The sequence below is a fragment of the Trachypithecus francoisi genome, unplaced genomic scaffold, assembly GCF_009764315.1.
Source record: "Trachypithecus francoisi isolate TF-2019V2 unplaced genomic scaffold, Tfra_2.0 Lachesis_group17, whole genome shotgun sequence".
Taxonomy (NCBI): Eukaryota; Metazoa; Chordata; class Mammalia; order Primates; family Cercopithecidae; genus Trachypithecus; species Trachypithecus francoisi.
In genome coordinates this window covers 25,800,299-25,820,081 of record NW_022681462.1, presented here as the reverse complement: position 1 = coordinate 25,820,081, position 19,783 = coordinate 25,800,299, and the positions used below count along the sequence as shown (strand labels likewise).

Here is a 19,783-nt window from a genome sequence, read left to right as displayed (position 1 = left end):
TTTTTTTAGAAGAGAAACTAACTTTAGCAGTCATATGGATTCCTAAGATGGCTACCAGCCATGAAAATCCCAGAGTAGAAAGAAAAGCAACTCCAAGCCAGACTCATCAACACACCAGAGTTGAAGGCCAGGGCAAGGAATGTAGGTGTCCCAGTGCCTGGCACCAGTTCCACCATTCGAGGTGGCCTTGGACAGGCATACAAAGCCTCAAAGTTAGCCAAGGGCTAGGCAGGATGGAGGCAGGGAGAGAAGGCGGGCTGACCTGCGTTCCAGTCCCTATGCAAACCTGGAAGGTGAGCAGGGAGAAGAACCTCTGATGCCACCCCGTGCCGGCTCCGGCTCCGACCGGCAGGCTGATAGGCGGGCAGTCATTGTGGGACTTTAAGCAGAGTGACGAGGTTTGATTTATAAAGCTTCTGCCTGAAATATTCGCTTTTTTTCCACCCTCAACCTCTTCCCATCCTAACTCATTCTTCACCCTTCTTCATGGATGAGATTTTCTTCCATCTGTACGGATACCCCTCATTGTTTAGGTTAGGTGGCCTCTCTCTTCTCTTCTCACTCAGGGCTTAGTACCTTTGGTCATCATAATACCGCCCGTTTTGTATAGTTAATTGCTTCTCCTTTCTCCTTCACCATCCTGTAAGTGCTTGTTCATCCCCAGCCCCAGTGCCCAGCACAGTACCTGCTTCAAAATATCAACTTGCTGTACTAATGGAAGATAAATGGATTAATGTTTACTTTTTAACTATTTCATGTTTATTTTATATTTAGCTCTTATTACATATTACATATTTAGATTTTATTCAATTAGCTTTCTTGTTCTCCCCTAACCACTGAGTAAAGTTCCTTTTGAAAACGTCAGCCTGGCTCTATTGGACAGGGAGAAAGAGGAAAAGATAATTTTAAACAGCTAGAAGGAAAATTAAAGATAAAGAAGGTTTCCCCTCCCCCCCACAACCTCTCTCTCCCCCCGCATCCCCTTCCCTCTCCCTTTTCCTCCCTCTCTCTGTCAGCTCTTTGAGACGGTGGAAGCCTCAAGGAGAGATCCAAGGTGGAGGAGGCATTCCTTTCCACAAAGCCCTCCTGTGCAGCCGCTCTAAATAAAGTGACGCTGTTCTCTTCAAGGCGTCTCTGGAGTTTTCTATGCAGTGTTTACGGGTGCCTAGGAGAACCTGGCAAAGCAATGTGCGACTCCTATATACGCTAAAATCCCAGGCTCCGAAAAAAAACAGAGTGAACCAGCAGATTCCCCTCCCCAGCATGGGATCCAATTTTTGCCCAGCGTAAGTGTGCGGTAAATTTCCCAGCCTTAAAGCGCTTCCCGAGAGATGGTTTGAGTGCTCGCGGTACCAATGCGTAAACGCCGCTCCCAGGCGGGCGCGGGCGAGAGCCAACTCCAACCTGTGCGCAAGTGTTTACTGCCGGTCCGCGCTCGCGTCCCACAGCTCCGAGTCCACGCGGTGAAAGGAGGGGGCAGGGCACAGGGGTAGATGGGGCCCTGAGGACTCCCGGGGTTCAGTTTTCCGCGGAACTCGAAAGGCCTGCCGCAGTCTGGCGGGAACACGCTGCGGAGCTCATTCCATCTTGGCTTCTCCAAAAGGGTTCATACGGACTGGCGAGTCTTTCCCCTGCCTCCTCCAAGTGTCTGGCACCAGTTCTACCATTTGAAATGGTCTTGGACTGGGATACGAGGCCTCCAAGTCACGAGATGGCAGGGCAGGATGGAGGTGGGGAGAGAAGGCGGGCTGACCTGTCCTCCAGACCCTATGCAAACCTGGAAGGGGAACAGGGAGAAGAACCACCGATGCCACCTCGGGCTCGGCTCTGGCCTGCAGGCTTGGCAGGCTCGGAGGCGGAGGCTGCCAGGTCCCCGGGAGGCAAATGCAGCGCCGCAGTGGGTGCTGGCGGAGAGCCCAGAGCCGCGCGTCTGAGCGACAAGCTGCCTATGAGTGTGGCTTCTGCACTCACCAAGCTTCTCAGGGAGCTCAGCCCTGTCGCCAGTGCTTGAGCAGAGGCTCATCCAGAGGGGTCAGGTGGAGGGCTCAAATGGAGCTTCTCCTGGAACGTGGGGCCCAGTCACCAGGGTGGCTGAGGAAAGTGTCCTCAAAGCTTAGAGTCTGTCACTTCCCAGGTGAATCAGCTCGCCAGGGAATGGAGCTAGATATTTTGTGGGGGTGTTTCCTAAACACAGTCTCAGGAAAGTTGTTTTCGGGACACCTGGACCAGGGAGTCGCCTCGGGCCTCTCGGTAGCTGGAGTGCGGCCCGGCGCGCGGCGCTGGCACATCGCCCCCACACATGCCCGTTTCCCATTGCCACAGGCAGGCCGCCTCTGCAGAGCTGTCGCGGGGCTCTGGGCTTCCCTCCCTGGAAGCTGATTGTCCTCCACTCCAGCTGTTTCCCAAATCTTTCCTTCCTCCCAGCACCCCTAGTGCAACGACTATTCCAGCTGCGGACCACATCTGTCTCAGTTACTTCGAAGCCACCTACTGCCCCCTCGCGGAGTGCGTGGGGCTCCCGGCTCGCAGACTCCCACGGCAAGTAGCAAGCAGCAAAAGGCGTGGTAGCTGCGGCGGTGGAATGAGATAGTTGTCAACAGCTGGCGCAGCTGCCGCGCTGCGCACCGGGACTGGCGAGTACGCAGCCCAGGTACTGCCCCTTCGCAGTGACGTCTCTGCAGCGGGTTATAAAAGCCTCGTGCGCAGCTAACTGCCGAGCTGAGCAACCCGAACCCAGAGGTGCCCGCGAAACTGCAGGCGGCGGCAGCGGCAGCAAAAGCGAAGGAAAAATCTCCAGCTGGCCACGGAGCTCCAGAATCCTGACCATAGGCTCAGAACTTTTACAGGTCGCGCTGCAGTGGGCGCCCACTTCGCTCCTAAGTCCTCATATAGCACAGGGCTTTGCCTTTCACGGCGGAGGAAGGAGAAATAGGAGTTGCAGGGAGCAGCAGGTGCATAAATCATAAAGGCGGGGATCTCTTGCTTCTTAGAACCATGACCGGTGGAATTTCTTTCCCTTTTTCAGTTTAACGCAAGAGAGATGCTGTCTCCAGACTTCTGAACTCAAATGCCTCCTGAAGCTTGAAAGTGGAGGAATTCAGAGCCACCGCGGGCAGGCAGGCAGCGCATCCAGAAGCGTTTATATTCTGAGCGCCAGTTCGGATTTCAAAAAGAGTGCTGCCCAGAAAGAGCCTCCCACCCTCCTGTCCGACTTAAGCAGGACCCTGAGCCCCAGGCGCCAGCCACAGGACTCTACTACAGAAGGGGGTTGTGTACAGATAGTAAGGTTTTACCACCTAGCTTCAAAATGGATAACGTCCTCCCGGTGGACTCAGGCCTCTCCCCAAACATCTCCACTAACACCTCGGAACCCAATCAGTTCGTGCAACCAGCCTGGCAAATTGTCCTTTGGGCAGCTGCCTATACGGTCATTGTGGTGACCTCTGTGGTGGGCAACGTGGTAGTGATGTGGATCATCTTAGCCCACAAAAGAATGAGGACAGTGACCAATTATTTTCTGGTGAACCTGGCCTTCGCGGAGGCCTCCATGGCTGCATTCAATACAGTGGTGAACTTCACCTATGCTGTCCACAACGAATGGTACTACGGCCTGTTCTACTGCAAGTTCCACAACTTCTTCCCCATCGCGGCTGTCTTCGCCAGTATCTACTCCATGACGGCTGTGGCCTTTGATAGGTGAGATTAGCCTTTGTGAAAAGGCGAGAAAGTGCTCATAGAGAACCATGGCATTGCTATGAGGTTTGGGGCTGGATGGGGTACGGGTCAAGGGGAAGATTGGCCACCCATGCTCTGAGGGTTTTTTGTTTTTTTGTTTTTTGTTTTTTTTTTTTTTGCTGATATCAACTGAGTCAGTTGTTGATGGGAACTTCATCTTATCTATTTTAACATTTTTTCTCCTCTTGTTTACCCATCACTAATCTCTCTTCCTTTCAACACACATCCCCCTTTTCTTCATTTAACTCCCCTTTCTTCATCTCTTCTTCACTCATCTTCCCCAAACTTTCAACTTCTGCTTTGCTCCTTTTCATATATTCCTTCTCCCCTTTACCCTTGCAGGCTGCAAACAATACCTAGGGCTTGGTCAAGGGACTAGACCCTGGATGGGGCTTTGTAAATTCCTCCCAGCCTATTATTCTGTCAGACAGCCTCTTGTTGCCTTCATGTTTTAAGTACACCTAGAGGATTCTAGAACTTTCTGCTCCCACTGCAACTCTCCAGTTTTTTTGTTGTTGGTTGGTTGGTTGGTTGGTTGTGTGTGTGTGTGTGTGTGTGTGAAAGAGCATTTCATCAGTATCATAAGATACTCAGAATTCTAATTCAGTTTACTCTATAATGCTAGGAATTCTAATTCAGGAATGAGAGACAACTATGCTATCCTTAAGAAACTCCACAGATAGGGATCCAGGGAGCTTACCAAGAGGTGCTCTAAATTTCTCCTACAATGCAAAAGTTATGTATTTAGCCTGTCTCTATCCACAGAGAAACATGCTTGGCAAAGGCATTTGAGAGCTCTTCCGTTCCTGCAACCAACATGTTAGGGTTCCCGAAGCTGATTGAAAGTGAAAAGGTTGGCATTTCAAACACTGGGGCTGGTATTCTGGAATAAATGGCTCTTCAGGTAACATGATGGAAAACTGATTATTGTAGCACAGCTCTATTGGTATTGTCTCCTTTGTGAGTATCTTAGGTCTCCAATGTATATGTCTATGTGTGCACAGGTGTTAAATGTTTACCTGAGATGTGAAAGTGTGTTTAAATCACCTACCACTGTGATTTCAAAATGGATTCTTTTGATGTCCTTCCTGAGATAACTGAATGTGAGAAACCCAAAGAAGGAGCTAAGACAAAACTTAAAAAAAAAAATCCAAACTATTAACCCTCTTTGCATAAAGATTGTTTATAACTTGCAATTTATTAGAAGGCTTTTTTAGCTCCTGTAGTCAATGAACACTTTTAGAATCAGGGCAATCTTCATTTCCATCCTTTGCAGTGGTGTCCAAATACCGATTTGCTAGTTCCATGTACATCTCTCTGTATGCAGCTCCTATGTGCTTACTATGTTTTATGTAAAACAGATTGTGCAAAATCAGTGTATATTTTAAATGTAGATGGTAAACCAATTACTCAAAGTGGGAGTGAAATGAATTATTTTGCAAATTTATCTTTCCTACTACACTGATTTTCAGATAGTCAGTTTGCTGAAAGTGAGGTACACCTGTAAATCTTTCTGCATTGACATGCTCCTTTAATCTCATGACAACTTCCTTAAACTTAAAAAAGTCAATAGCATGATATATAAGTGAATATCTGGGTAGTGAAACCTGATGCTATTTAAGCCTTTCACACACTCTCTTGATGCCCCCTAAATTAGAGGGGAAGTTTTTTTGGGGAGGGGGTTGTTTGTTTTTTCTGCACTGGGGCTTTGCACAAGCTCTAGGAAGACCTGTCAATCAGTGTGAGCTGGAGCTTGCAGTAGCTGATGGAGCACCAGCAGACAGCTCTCTCCTTTTGGCTTACACAGAAACATGTTCTGCAGCCCTGATCTTTCCTCTGGAACTTAGAAGGTTAGGGGTGGGGATAAGAGTCAGAGTCCGCACAGTGGATTGGGCAAGGAGCCAGATTTCAGCTCCATTGTTGTTTTTCTCCAAGTAAACCATCACAGAGCCCTGACCCTCTGTGATACCTGCTCAGTGAGATCAAAAGTTCTCAGATGCCAGAGCTTTAGGAAATGACAGCAACAGGGAATGTCACCATGTTTCCAACATACAGATACAGCCCAGGGAGGTTATCAATGGCATGCCTACGATTAGAGTTCAAGGCAGAATTAGGGATGGGACTTCAGGTCTCTGTCTCTATGTCTGCCAAGTGCTCCTTCTGTTTTTCCTTGCTTAGCCTGGTGAGCACACTATAAACTCATCCCCTCAGGCTTTCCAGTGAATGTATTTCCTACATGTGTGGTCATCCATTCTCTCCTGGAAAGAAAGGAAGATTTAAGTCCTCTCCCTGTAAGTTATCTCTCCTTTCTCCAGCATGGAAATGCAGACTAAGAGGAAATATTAAATCAGCTGTTTGTATATTCCTTGAATTTTTAACAGACAACCTTTGAATCAAGTCTTTAAAAATAACAGCAGTGTGGTTTTCCTGATTGTAAAATTAAACCTGTTCACTGCAGAAGACTTGGGAAATATGAAGAGCACAAAAATCCAGTCCCCCTTACCTAACCGACCACAAACAACACCTGCTAACATTTGAATTTCTCTTTTATGACTAGTACACTACATAATTGAGGTTAGATTCTATATAATTTTTTAGCCTACGTTTTTCCATTGGTATTAATGAAAGACATTAATAACACCTTCCTGTGTTATTCAAAAGTTTTCAGAAACATGATATTAATGGCTTCATACTATTCTATTATGTGAATATGCTATTATTATTTATGTAGTCATTTCTCTACTATTGTGTATTTAGTTCATTCCTAGATTTTTGTGATTATAATTAATAATCTAAGGAATATTTATATATGATAACTTTGTTTTGCCTTCTTAATTATTTTCTTAGGATAGATCCCAATAAGTAGAATTACTACATCAAATAAAATGACTTTTTAAAAAAGCTATATCTTCTCATTTTAAAGGATTTTTAAAGGAATTGTTGTGTCAAACTAACTTTGCCAAATTCCCTATTAGAACCAAGTATATGCAGAGAAAAAACTTCAGCTGCAGATTGCAGTACTAATTTAAATGTTTCCTGTAGTCTTTCTATAAATGGTGGGATAGGGGCAGGGAAGGGAAAAAAGGGAGGGGGGAAAGGACAGGAAGAGAGGAGAAGGAGAGGAGAGGGAAGAAAAGCAGGAAATGGGAAGGGGATAGGAGAGGAGAGGAGGGAAGAAATATCTCCGTTAGAAATAATTTTATTTTTTGAAGGCAGTGGTTACCTAGAATTTAAAAATGTTTTAGAGACAAATATAGCTAAATAAGATCAGGTTTACCTCTATCTAAACTCCAACAAATACCAGGGATTTTAGCTATTGAAACTCTATAATTTCTCTCAGAATTTAAAAATTCTTTACAACTATAAAACTAAAAGGTATGTGTGATGTTTCATGAAATTTGAAAATGGGGGACACAGAGAGGTGATGACTCCCCCCCTCAATGTCCTCATTCCCCTAGCCCCCGTTTTCAGGAGTTGGTGACAATTACTGGTTCTATTATGATGCTCTGGCAAGTACTGTGGAGCAGAATCTAAGAAGGGAATAGAGGAAGGGAGGCAATCCCTAAGCCCTGCAGGGAACTGGGTAATGGGCAGCAGATAACCTGATTTGAAATCATGCACATAACAACAGGAGCAACAGGGAGGTTCAGACAAGCACTGACCTGGTATCACTGCTTCTCTACCTGGTAGGGGCAAGTATAATTTCAGCAAAATGAAAGGTAACAGTTGCTCACTCAGACTCCAAATAGAGATGGTCTCTCTGAGGCTAAAACATATAGTTACCCAGAGAGAGTAATGATTGAAGGCAAAAGAGGCATTGAGTTCTCTGAGAGAGCTGATAACGTGAAAGAGGAACCTAGAACAAAAGTATGCATAAATCACAAAAATTTTGTCCACTGAACTCTGGTGTCTATACACTCTGTCCCAGCCATACTCAGTACCGATTTAAATATCCTGCTTTCCAGGTCTCTATTAGACCTGCAATCTGTCCTTGAACTTTACCTTGTTGGCTGAACTGCAATCTCATTGTTTATCTCAGAGCAGTCTTTCCTCACCGCACCTGGCGGGGGACTTAAATTCCGGGATCCTTTGCACTAATTCAGATATCCCTGGAAACCCATTACCATGCACTGCTGTAATGCTGTGAATGGCCATTCACTAGAAGCTCATTGGCCACAACTGGCCCTGTCTTTTCCAATGTCAGCACTGATGTGGATCAAAATGGAGTTTGTTAATTCTTAGATGGGTCATTTAGATTTCAGGACCTTTCCTCAAGAGGTTCAATGCCCACCTCCTCTCTGAAGCTGCTCCATTACACTCGCCACACTCTCTTCCCGACTCCTGGGAGCCTGCAGTGTCCTGAATGGTCAAGGGTGTTACTTTTTAAAGAAACTGGAAGAAATCATAGTTTTAATTCGATGCAAATAAAGAATAATTCTCAACATAAAAGCACATAGTAAAAGCACAAGACGCTGTTACTATTATTGTTGCTGAATTAGAATGAGGATCATGAGACAGAAACACCATCAAACTTAGAAAAAGATATTCAGAAAAAGATTGATGCCATCAAGGTAAGGTGATGTTTCCTAACTCACAGCCTTGTTTCTTCCCTCAAAGGGCTATATATGAGGGCAAATAAGACTGATTTAGAGATAACTAAAATATAAGGTATTAAGTAAAATGTTTAATATGGGTTGTACAGTTATATTCTATAGGAGACAAGAGGAGGGACATCTTGCCCAGCAGTGACGAATGATCAAGGAAGACCTCAAGACAGGGCAATTGAGTTGGTCCTTGATGATTAGATAAGATTTTTAGAGAAGATGATAAAAAAAAGAAATGACATTTCAGGTAGAAGAAGCTGTATGACAGAAGCATGGAAGTCAAATGTTGCAAAGTGCCTCGGGTCAATGACAGATTGATTCAACTGAAGTGAATTCACAGGTGAATCAGGGAATGAATTGAGGAGTTGCCTGGAAGAAAATGAGAATACTCTATGTTGAATTTAATGCTAAAATATAATGATTAGTTGGAATACCTGAAAAGAAACTTGAGAAGTGAGGTGGGAGAGAATGAAAAGCCAGGGATCAAAGAGACAGTATCAGCACAGAATGGTAAGAGGAAATGAAATTAGATGGCAGTGAAGGGAATGGCCTTTCTCCTCACTCATCCATCCGTCCATCCATCAAACCGCTATTGAGCACTTACTGTGTGCCATATTCTGAGGCAGTAAGACGTGACTTTGCCATTGTGATCTGAGTCTTTGGAGTGTAACAAGGTCACAAACAGCATATAACCCAATGCAATCAATGCCATGCAGAGAGAGCAGAGTTAGAGCAAAGAACTACCCTTGGGAATATAGGAAAGACTTCCTGGTAAAAAGAGAAGCAGAAGGAGAGGGAAGGCAACAGGGGAGAGAGTAGGGAGGGGAGAGAAAAGAGAAGGAGGAGACAGAATGAAAGAGAATGAAGAGAAAGAAGAGGAGGAAAAGGACAAAGAGGAAGAGGGGCAGCAAGGCACAGAGAAATGAATGTGGAGTTTTGTTTTTTAACTAATTTCAAGAACACTGGATTGGGAATACTCATAATAATTTATTAATATCCATCATTTAGAAACTAGAAAGGAAGTTTTATGTTAATAAAATTGATAATGATACCTTTTATTTATGTTCCCTCCAGTCCATTATCTCATTTAATCCTCATGATGCCAATGAGGATTCTGTTTCGACCTGGAAGAGCGATTAGAAACAATTTCTTTTAGCATTGTCCTCCCACTCTCCACCCCCTCACAGCTTGGAGACCCATGCAATTTGCTTTTGTGTGCCTTAGACATCTGCCTACATGTTCCTGCACTTGGTGGCTTTTGGATGATAACTTATTTAAGAAAAACTGTCACTGGAGGCAGAAAAGCAATGTAAGAGTCCTATCACACAAGAGAAAATATTAGAGGCAATATTTTGAGGAAAATTGACAATATTCCACCTAAATAAAAGTTCAACCCCACAACTTTCCAAACAGGGCCATTATAAAAGTACCAAACTCTGCTTAAATATTCCACTCAATTTTTTCCATTTGTTAAATTCAATAAATTATTAAATCATCACAAAATTATTCCTTTCCTTAAAATGAAATCTGCCTCTTTGGTTTTAGACTGCTCTTACTTGTCTCAGACCTCTTCCATGTAGCAGGCTTTCCAGTAAGTATAAGGATAAGATATTAAGCTTCTATTTATCTTGAAGTGTCCCCAACTCTGGTTAACTGTCCCTGGTTCCTCCAACTTTACATCATCATTAGTCTCTACTGGTTATTTCCATTTGTTAATGGTCCTTTTAAAAGGAGATGACCAGAACGGAGCTACCTTGCTACCATCACTCTGTCTAGGATCACCTAGACACCTTGGACTGGCATCCTCCCTAGTGACCTTGTGTCCTCTTTGACTTAGCTTAGTGCTTATACTAAGATGCTGCCCTTGACCTGCAAGTCTAGCTGAAGTGTCCTTATATTTCCACAGCGTTTATCCCATGGTGTTGCAAATGTCTGTACCTTGTCTATGTCTCCCACACCTCCCTGCTCACTAGACTGCAAGCTCCATGAAAACAGAGATCCCTTATTTGGTTTCCTGTTCCCAGCACCTATCCAAGTGCCTGGCACAGAGTAGGTACTCATTAAAATGTGTGCGTCATGGGCAAACTGACCATGCTTCTCTTCTGCACACATCAGCCAAAATCTGAAAACCAGACCCCATGCCTCAGGCAGACCGTACAGTACACTTATGATGCTATGCCTTGATGCAAAAGAAAAACTGGGCCAAATTTCTGCCTACCATAAAGGTTTGTTACAAAATAGAATGCTTTTGATTCAGAATCCCCTGTTCTAGAATAACCATGGCTTCTAACTCATACTTACCTCTTCCACACTCCAGTTGACTGAGCCCCACAGGACACCTGACCCATACCTTGCCACCCTCAACAGGTATTGTGCCCCAGGAAAAGACTTCCAATTGGAGGAGGTGCTTATCATTTCCATCCTACCTCCAGTCTACCCAGGCATACCGGAAACTCAGAGAGATGAAAAGTATAAGCACCTCCTCCATTTTATGGGCGCTTCCCTGGCCTAACTGCTGTCAACCCCCTGGATTTTTCTCTAACACCCCCCACTAGCAGCAGGTGCACTCTCCCCTTTACTTGTCCTTGCTGAGGTGAAACCAGCAGAAACCTACCCTCCACCCAGCCCTCCAACTCCTACATCCACAGTAGTTGTCTGATTGTTCACACCATATTAAAATACCAAAGACACAGGAAAATTCCAGAATGCAATTGTGCATGTGAGGTCCTATGTATGTGAGACAGACTGGGGAACTGGCTTACATTGCCCCCAAACTTCCCTCTTGCCACCTTGAGAGACTTCAATTCCACCTCAGTGGAAGGAGAAATATGAGACTGTCTGGATGAGGAGTACCAAGGATGAAGAGGTGCTTTAATGATGGCCTGGAGACATACTCAACAGCATGCGTTTTAATGCAGCATATGAACTGCTCAAGGAAATTTGTCTAAGCAGCCCTAGGCCTCATCTCCTGCCCTTCTCTTGTATAGTTCTTAACCTACTTTCCAATTCAGCTTTATCACTATGTTTAATATTTGAGATTCCCTGTTGAGTGCCTTTCATGTCCTTTGTATGAGCATGCCCTTTAATAACCTTACTCCTAGCCTTTGGCAGTAGAATGGTTAAGCAAGAGCCCAAGTGATGGGTTCCAGTGCTGGTTCTACCACTTGCATAAGTGTACATATGCAAGATGTTTAACCTCTCTGGGCCCCTAGTTTCCTCAACTGATAAAATGGATATAATGAAACTTACCTTGTAGAATACTGTTGCAAGGAGAGAGGGAAAGATTTGAAAAGCCTCTAACTTATTGCCTGACGTCCTCTAAAATATCAGTTAATAGTAATTGATATTATACTCTCTAGTAAACTGTGACAAACAATCATATCCATTATACAAGTCCATTCTTGTCTCAGCCTCCTCCTGGATTCCTTCTACATCAAGTACAATAGCTACAGGGTAAACACTTATGTTCTTCCCCTAAAGATGGTAGTTTAAAACTGTCCTGACTGGGTCAGCAAATCTCTTGCTAAATGCTTTTCAGCATTCTTTCCATCTTTGGAAATGTACACACAATCTACCAGTTGTATATCAAGGTCCAGAAAACCCAAATGTTTTCTTTTATACCATCCCCTAAACATTCATTTCCAATCCTTTATGTCACAAAGTCACCACCCTTATATGGAGTGAGAATCATTATTTAATATCTGAATGAGAATGCGTTCATTGCAAAAAGCTCTTACAGCTGCGTAAGTTTTAACTGATATTCAATTTGTTGAAGTTACAGTGCTTTTTAAGCCTTTGAACGTGTTTTATAAATCATGGAAGTTTTCTTATAAATCTAGTTTGTGTGTGTTAAAGTATGAAACATTCATTTGCCTTTGTTCTTTGACTAAAGCTCAATAAATTGTTAAACATGAGACAGAATACTTCCAACTAAATATTTGAACACAATTTTCAAACTTAATCAAATCAACCTTACATATTTTTGTTAGTCACAATTTTTATAAGCATAACAAATCAAATAATCTTTAAAAATGTAAACAGTATTTATAAACTTGATTAATTAAATTCCTCGAAGCATTACAAACTATACTCACAAATTTGATACATCTGGCTTTGTTAAAATCTTAAAATCCCTAACAGGAAGACTTACAAACAGAAGAAACAAAATCTTTCACAGGACTTACTTAGCTCTTGTAAGACTAACAAATCAAAACTTCTAAATTTAGCATACAAATTATCTTAAAGCATTTCAACCTCCTGAGAATTAAACGGATAAATTCAGGTTCTCCTGAGCATCCAAACATTGACTACAAAATTAATTCGTTAAATCTTCCTAGGTGTTACAATTAAAATTGCAAATCTTGTAAGTCAAATTCTCTAATATATCAGATTCTCATTTCCAACATCTTAAAAGCAAATCACATACAAAGGAACGTGTATCGATCACAGAACTCACTACTACACATGCACTACTTACATAGAAGTACCATTTCTTTATTGCCTACTTACTTTTTTAAAATGTCTTCTTAGAGTTACAAAGTCATACAAACAAAAGTGGTAGAATCATCTTCTCTGTAAGAGGCAGCCAAGGTTCTGGAATCAGGGGTTTAGTTGGAGACCCAAATCTGGCTATGCCTCACAGGGGTCTTGCCCAGAGCTGCATCCCAATACCTGAGCCCCTCTCACGGTGGAGCTCCATCTGCCTGGTGCCTACAGAGTCCACTCACGCTTTTCCACTGGAATTGAGTTTTGTAGTTCCAGTGTAAATCCTTAACTGATTCACATAGATGGAATCATGCACAGCCTCACCCCACCCCTGGTTTGCATCCTTTATCTACCTGATTAAAGTGAACTATAGCCTACATTTTACCTTTCTATTAACATGAAAAAAATGACCAAAAAGAAAAAAGAATCACCACAAGACCTTGTCCTGAAGTTCCCTTTTTGAGATTTTGAGGTCATGAAAAATATGTGCCAGATTTTTTCTGGGTGTATCCTATTTACCCACATAAATCATCAAAAATAGGGTAGCATGTGTTGGGTTTAACAAAACCAGGCTCTCGGTATGGTTCCAACCTGTACTCTTATAAAGAAGGTCTACATAGCAGCTTCCTTGCCTCTTGGCATGAGGTCGTCAGTGGCAGGAACCTTCTTCCTGGAGCCTGAAAACCACCTAGTACCCTTGAATCCTTCAACTGGATGATTAGAGATTCCTTCTTTAGATTAACTGGGTTTCCCCTTCAGGCCAGAGCCTTATGGCTTTTTCATAGCTCTAGGAGTGCTGGGTTTCTTCACCTTCCCTTCCACTTTATTGCCATTATTTCAGATAATAAAAAATAATCTGTAATGATACTCTGCCTTTACAGCTCAACCCAGTGCCCTAAGCCACAGATGGACTGATGGGCAGCCACCTTCACAAATCACACAGCTGTCTAAGCTCATGAGGGGAGGGTGCTGAGCAGTCATGCTAGCAACACCTCTGTTCTCTCTATCATAGAATATAATTGAGACACTAATTTTTAAAACCCTCATGTACACATTGAGTGGCATGTGTCCCGACCCGCAGGACAGTCGAACGGGCCCTGGAAGGGGGAGTGGGAATGGAGGAGACAAGAAAACACAAGAAATGGAGACAAGACAAGTAGCCTGATCAAGTCTCGTTTATTGAATGCAGGGTCATGCCTTATATAGGCTGGCAGGGGAAGAGGTTGGGCCAGGGCAGTGACGGGGGCTGGGTCTTCTCAAGTTACAATCGCGCATGCGCCGTGGGTTTGTACTTTTCCCGGGCGCGGGATCGCGCCTGCGCCCTAGGCTGCATATCTTCCTGGGCGGGAAAATGTTTACGCGCGCGCGGGAACAGTTTAGGCGCGCCCGGGAAAAACTTAGGCGCGCGCGGGAAAAGCTTTGGGCGCGCGCGGCAACAGTTTTGGCGCGCGCGGGAAAAACTTAGGCGCGCGCGGGAAGGGTTTGTAAATAAAGAATCCGGGAATGTGCCGTCCTGTCTCCGCTTTGCGGAGATCAAGCAACAGAGGTCGGCTAATTCCGGGCCTCATGGCTCCGGACAGGCATGTGAGGAGATTAGGAGCATCAGCTTAAATACCCACTTTGTATGATTTACTAATTTTATTTTACTGTGGAGAAACATCCACTTGAATAGTTAATATGTTTTCATAAAAGAATTTGTCTGACTCTGAAAATGTTTAAACAAAAGAAAATCCTACAAACAACTGAGATACTCTTCTAAATAGTCCCAGCTAGCCAAGGGGAACGTTCAAATGCCTTTAGAATTCGTGATGGGAACCAAAATGAATGCAGCCCTGAGCTTGAAATACGAGTTAGCTCAACAACTTAACTGGGTTCTTCAAACACGAGCTAGGAAGATAAAAGAAAACTTTACTGAAATTTTCATCATTTAACAAATTTCATTGTTTAAATTTGTTCCTGAAGTTCCTTTCTCTTCCCAGCTAGAATGATGAGGGATCTGGAAGTCAATGTGTTAAAGATTCAGCTAGATTACCTGCCAAATCAAAGCCATCATAGATTTTCAATGATCCAATTAGGACACTGGCATCCTAAGACTTTAGGCAGAATGCAAAGAAGGCACAAATACTATCCACTTCGTTTTTGGTGGTTTCCCTCCAATAATGCTATAACCAGCTAGAGTGTGCATTGAGGCACTCCCCAATCCTGCCTCACAAATGCAGGATCCCAAATTACTGCTCCATTCCCTTCATAGCCAATTCAATTTAGTAAGTTGAGTTGAACCAAGAGAAGAGCAGCTAATTAAAATCACACTAAGGTACAACAATATGGACGTATTTCTACCTGCAAGGTCCCATTTGTATCTTAAAACGGGAATGTGTTCATTCTAGTTACCTACTCCTTGAACAGGAAAGATTGTAGAGAATTAAAACAAACTTAGTCCTCGGAACTGTGCCAATACAGAATGTAGGAGGTGCTGGAGTTTAGGTAATACAGAAGTATCCAGAGTTTGGCTTTCAAAAAATAGTCCCAGGTATCCACCAAGGGATCTGCTGGAGGATACTGGGGGGCGGGCAAGGGAAGGGTCTGTCACCATGAGCTGTCAAACTGCTGTTGAAAGACCTTTTCCTGTCACAGGCGGAATTACCTTTGCCCTGAGGTGCTAGTGAATTCCGTATCTGTTTGGGTATTTGCTTCCGTCTTCTTCAGACTTCTTATAAGTCACTAATTGTCTTGATAAATATATAATATCTTTACAACCTGGAAGGATGTTAAGAAGGGACTGTAGAATATATTCTCAGCCAGTCCAGTGGGTTGGGGTTAAGGGCAGCAGGGCAGTGCTGCTGAGATGGCCAAGGCAAATTCTTCACCTCTCCTGCATCTTCATCAATGAATTTGTGCTGTTTACAAATCCTGGGGTGAGGGCCAGTTTTCCAAGAGCTGGGCTTTCTGCCAGGGTCTGTCTGGACCCCCATGTCATCTGGAAGCTTTCATCCTTTTTTCTTTGTCTGCATCTTTCCTTTCTTTTTTTCTGTCTACACCTGGATAAAAATTCCTTGCTTCATTTCCTCCCAATCCTTCCTCAGCATTTTGAAAATAGCACAGCTTCAATAAATGTCAGTGACTGAAAAATGGAGATGAAGCAGATGAAAACAAAAACTGCTGTATATAAAACAGTTGATGAGTACAGCAATAGAAAAAATGCAAATTACTAACATTCTGATTAAGCAGATGAGTCCAGAAGGATCCTGAAAGGACTCTTGAGGCTGTTCATTTAGGTAAGAACTTAAGCCCCCTTTTTTTCATTTTTTAAGAAAAATAACTTACTGTTGAATATTACCTGCACAACTCCAATGTTTTTCTGATCACATTTTAGTTTAAATTATAGTTTAATATAGTTAAATTATGGATAAATCATAAAATATTACATATTAAAGAGAATTAGCAACTTACAAAAAAATACTTTGAAGAAAAATAAATGTAAAATCAATGCTCATCTCGCTGCCCAAGCACCACTATTGTCAATTCTTAGGAATTATTTCAAGCCAAGACTTCTTTCTTTCTTTCTTTTTCTTTCTTTCTTTTTTTTTTTTTTTTTTTGAGACAGAGTCTTGCTCTGTTGCCCAGGTGGAATGCAATGGCATGATCTCAGCTCACTTCAGTCTCCGCCTCCCAGGTTCAAGCAATTTCCTGCCTCAGCCTCCTGAGTAGCTGGAATTACACGTGCAAGCCACCACACCCAGTTAACTTTTGTGTTTTTAGTAGAGACAGAGTTTCACCATGTTAGACAGAATGGTGTTGCTCTCTTGATCTCGTGATCCACCCACCTCAGCCTCACAAAGTGCTAGAATTACAGGCATGAGCTACTGTGCCCAGCCCAAGACTTTCTTTCTATGCATAGAATCTTCAAAATTATAGTCCTACAGCATATACAATTTTATTTTTGTTTTACATAATAAAGTAAGAAATATTTTATGTAGTAAACTTTATTCTATAAGATCATGCCAAGTGGTTACAAAGTATCATAATTTAAATAATCCCTCATGCTTAAACCCTGGGGATGTTTTGAGATTTTGCTACAACATATAATTTGTCATCAATATGTTTTAGCAAAACTAGCACACATGGATGATTATTAGGATAAGTTCTTAGAAGAAAAGTTGTTTGTTCAGAGTATTAGCCATCTTAAGCCTTTTGCTTCATTCTGTTAAGTCACTCTTCAGAAAGCTTTAGTAACTTGCAGCATGAATCAGAATATATAGATCCAACATATGGAGTGTTCCTTTATCCATATTCCTAACAATTTTACAAAAATCTTTTTTCAATTTAAAAGATTAAAATGTTAGTTATGTTTGCATTTCTTACTAGTGAGTATATTTTAATATATTTGTTATTCTTTTGTATTTGTGAATTAATAGAGTTTTAAATTTAAATCTTAATTTTTAAATTCAATATGGAATTGCAGAAACTATATGTTGAGGCTGTATTAAAGGCTATAACCTTTTGACTGGTATGTGAGGCAAAAAGTTTTTATATTTCAGGTTAAAATGTTCATTTCTTTTTCAGTGATTATTTTATATTATTTTATGTTGTTATGTCTATCTGCCTTTTATTTCGTGCTTTCTCCCTTTGTTATTATGCTTAAAAAGACCTTCCTCAGCTCAACAGTAGACAAATATGCATAAATAATTTCATTTACTATACTTTTATAATTTAGAAGTTCTTATTTAATATTCCACTCCAATGATTTAATATAATTAGATTACCTCTTTTTTAAATGCCATGTAAGTTTATCCTATTGTTCAAACACCATTTATTGATTGATCATTTCCCTACAGATTTGAAATATTACTTTGTCCTACAATGAATTTTATTTATGTTTAGGCTTTCTCTGATCTATCTACTTTGTTGACAATTTCTTTAATCGTATCAACATGCGTATATGCTTCCTGATAAATTCTGGATTCATAATCTAAAACACCCCTATGGATAAGTCATGTTGAAATTTTTACTGGAAATACAATAGATGCATTAAATTTAGAAATTAGCTTTGGAAAGAATTATTAGCATATCAAGTTTTTTTTCAGTGTATGAACATGATGCATAGTCCATGTAGTCGAACTTTTAACATGCTTTATAGGATTTTACATTTTTCTTCTATAGATCCCACACATTTTTTTAAAAGTTTTGTTACATATTGCATAATACATAATATAGAAGCTAATATATATTACTACATATGTTGTATATAAATTATAAATATAAATTTAACATTTTTGGTTGCTAATGAAAATATAATATTTCCCCTTGTTTTTTTTTCTAATGGATTATTATTGGTGTACTAGAAGGTTATTGATTTTTTAATAGTTATTTTGAAACTAGCTATCTTAATAAGTCCTGTAATTCAATTGAAGCTCTAATGATTTTTCTGTTATCTTTTTCTCAGGTTTTCCTCAGATAATGGCATAATCTATAAATCATTGTCATCTTTAATCTTACATCTAGTGTCTGTGTCCTTACTTTTTTTTATTAGATCTTTTAGAACAAGTTAATTAAAACTCATGATCATAAGCACCTTTTTTTTAACCTGTGATGGTAATGTTTCTCTTAATATAATTGTTAAATATGTTGCCCATTGGCTTAAGACAGACGTTTAAAAATTACATCATTTAATTTCTAGTTTACTAAGAGATTTAATCAAATCTAGGTATTTAATTTGCCAATTGTGTTTTTGGCATCTATCAGTACATTTTATCCTATTGCCTACTTTCCTAATCTTCAACTGTTCTAGAAGTCCTAGAATAAACAATACCTGATCTTGTGCTTTGTCCTTTTAGCACACTACTAGATTTACTTGCTAACGTTTCACTTAATGGTTTTGCATCTTTGCTATAAAATACAACTCACATAAGCTTTAACTTTCAATGCTGTCTTTTCAAGTTTAGGTTCAGGGCCATGAATAAGTGAAATGAGTATTTTCTAAAATTCTGTTGACTGAAATAAGTGAACTTCAGTGAGAAGCTTTTCTTCCAACCAATTTCCTAAATAATATCAATTCCTTATTTTTCTCTGTTTACTCATCACACAGTAGCACAGGACTTTCAGGTGAGGCAAAAGAATAAAAGAAATAACACAATACGTTATTGACACAGAAAACTAATGGGAATGGAGTCTTCACAGTAGTTTGAACATTTTTACCCCTTCAGCTTAAGGGCTTTGCCAGACAATGATATAAATGCAGAGAAAGAACCCCAGCTGTGTACTCCTTTCTGGGGTGATCCAGGCAAATGCCAGCTCCGGGCAGAGCAGGGGAGGGAGCACTGCAGCGGTTGGTTCTCAGTGAGCAGAACCTCGGTGCTCCATCTTTTTCCTGGCATAGTACATAGTTTCCCGAGGAGACACATCCTCATGGGCACAGATTTTGGCAAAACCCTGGGAAATGTAACAGATAAGCAAAGTATAGCAATGCAGACTTTTTCACTTGGCTGTGCATTTTGTAAGACATTTGACCAGACTGTGATTAATATAGCTGTTGATTTAAGGATCTCAATAATTAACTTTTTAAGAGAAAAAACATAGATAAACATTGCAATTTTTAAAAATTTAACTTTTCTTTTAAAACATTGAGTTTCATTTATTCCAGGCCCTCCCTTCCCATAAACTATACAAGTAAGACAAGCAAGTAGATGCTATCGAAATAAAAATAGAAATAAATCTTACTTTGTGCCGCTAACGTGTTCTTATTGCATATAAGTTATTGGTTTCTAACATTATTTTTAATACAAGTCAAGTTTGGCACATTTTATTTTATCATGACTTTGCTTTATTGTTGTCTTCTACTGACACGTCTATGAACACCCTCATGCTTGTAAATGTAGATCTAAATATTTATAGAGCTCCTACATCATATATACCTGAGCTTCAGGGATACAATAGCAAGAATCAAACACTATTTCTGTCCT

General features: G+C 41.3%; 1 protein-coding gene across 1 annotated transcript in view; it reads left to right on the top strand.

The window, feature by feature from the left end:
* The first annotated feature begins 2,715 nt into the window (after positions 1–2,715).
* TACR1 (tachykinin receptor 1) overlaps positions 2,716–19,783 on the top strand; it is a 157,807-nt gene continuing 140,739 nt past the window's right edge. The window contains exon 1 of the mRNA XM_033175242.1: positions 2,716–3,696. Coding sequence (XP_033031133.1) covers positions 3,308–3,696 — 389 coding nt within the window. The 5' untranslated portion in view covers positions 2,716–3,307. The remainder of the gene's footprint in view (positions 3,697–19,783) is intronic.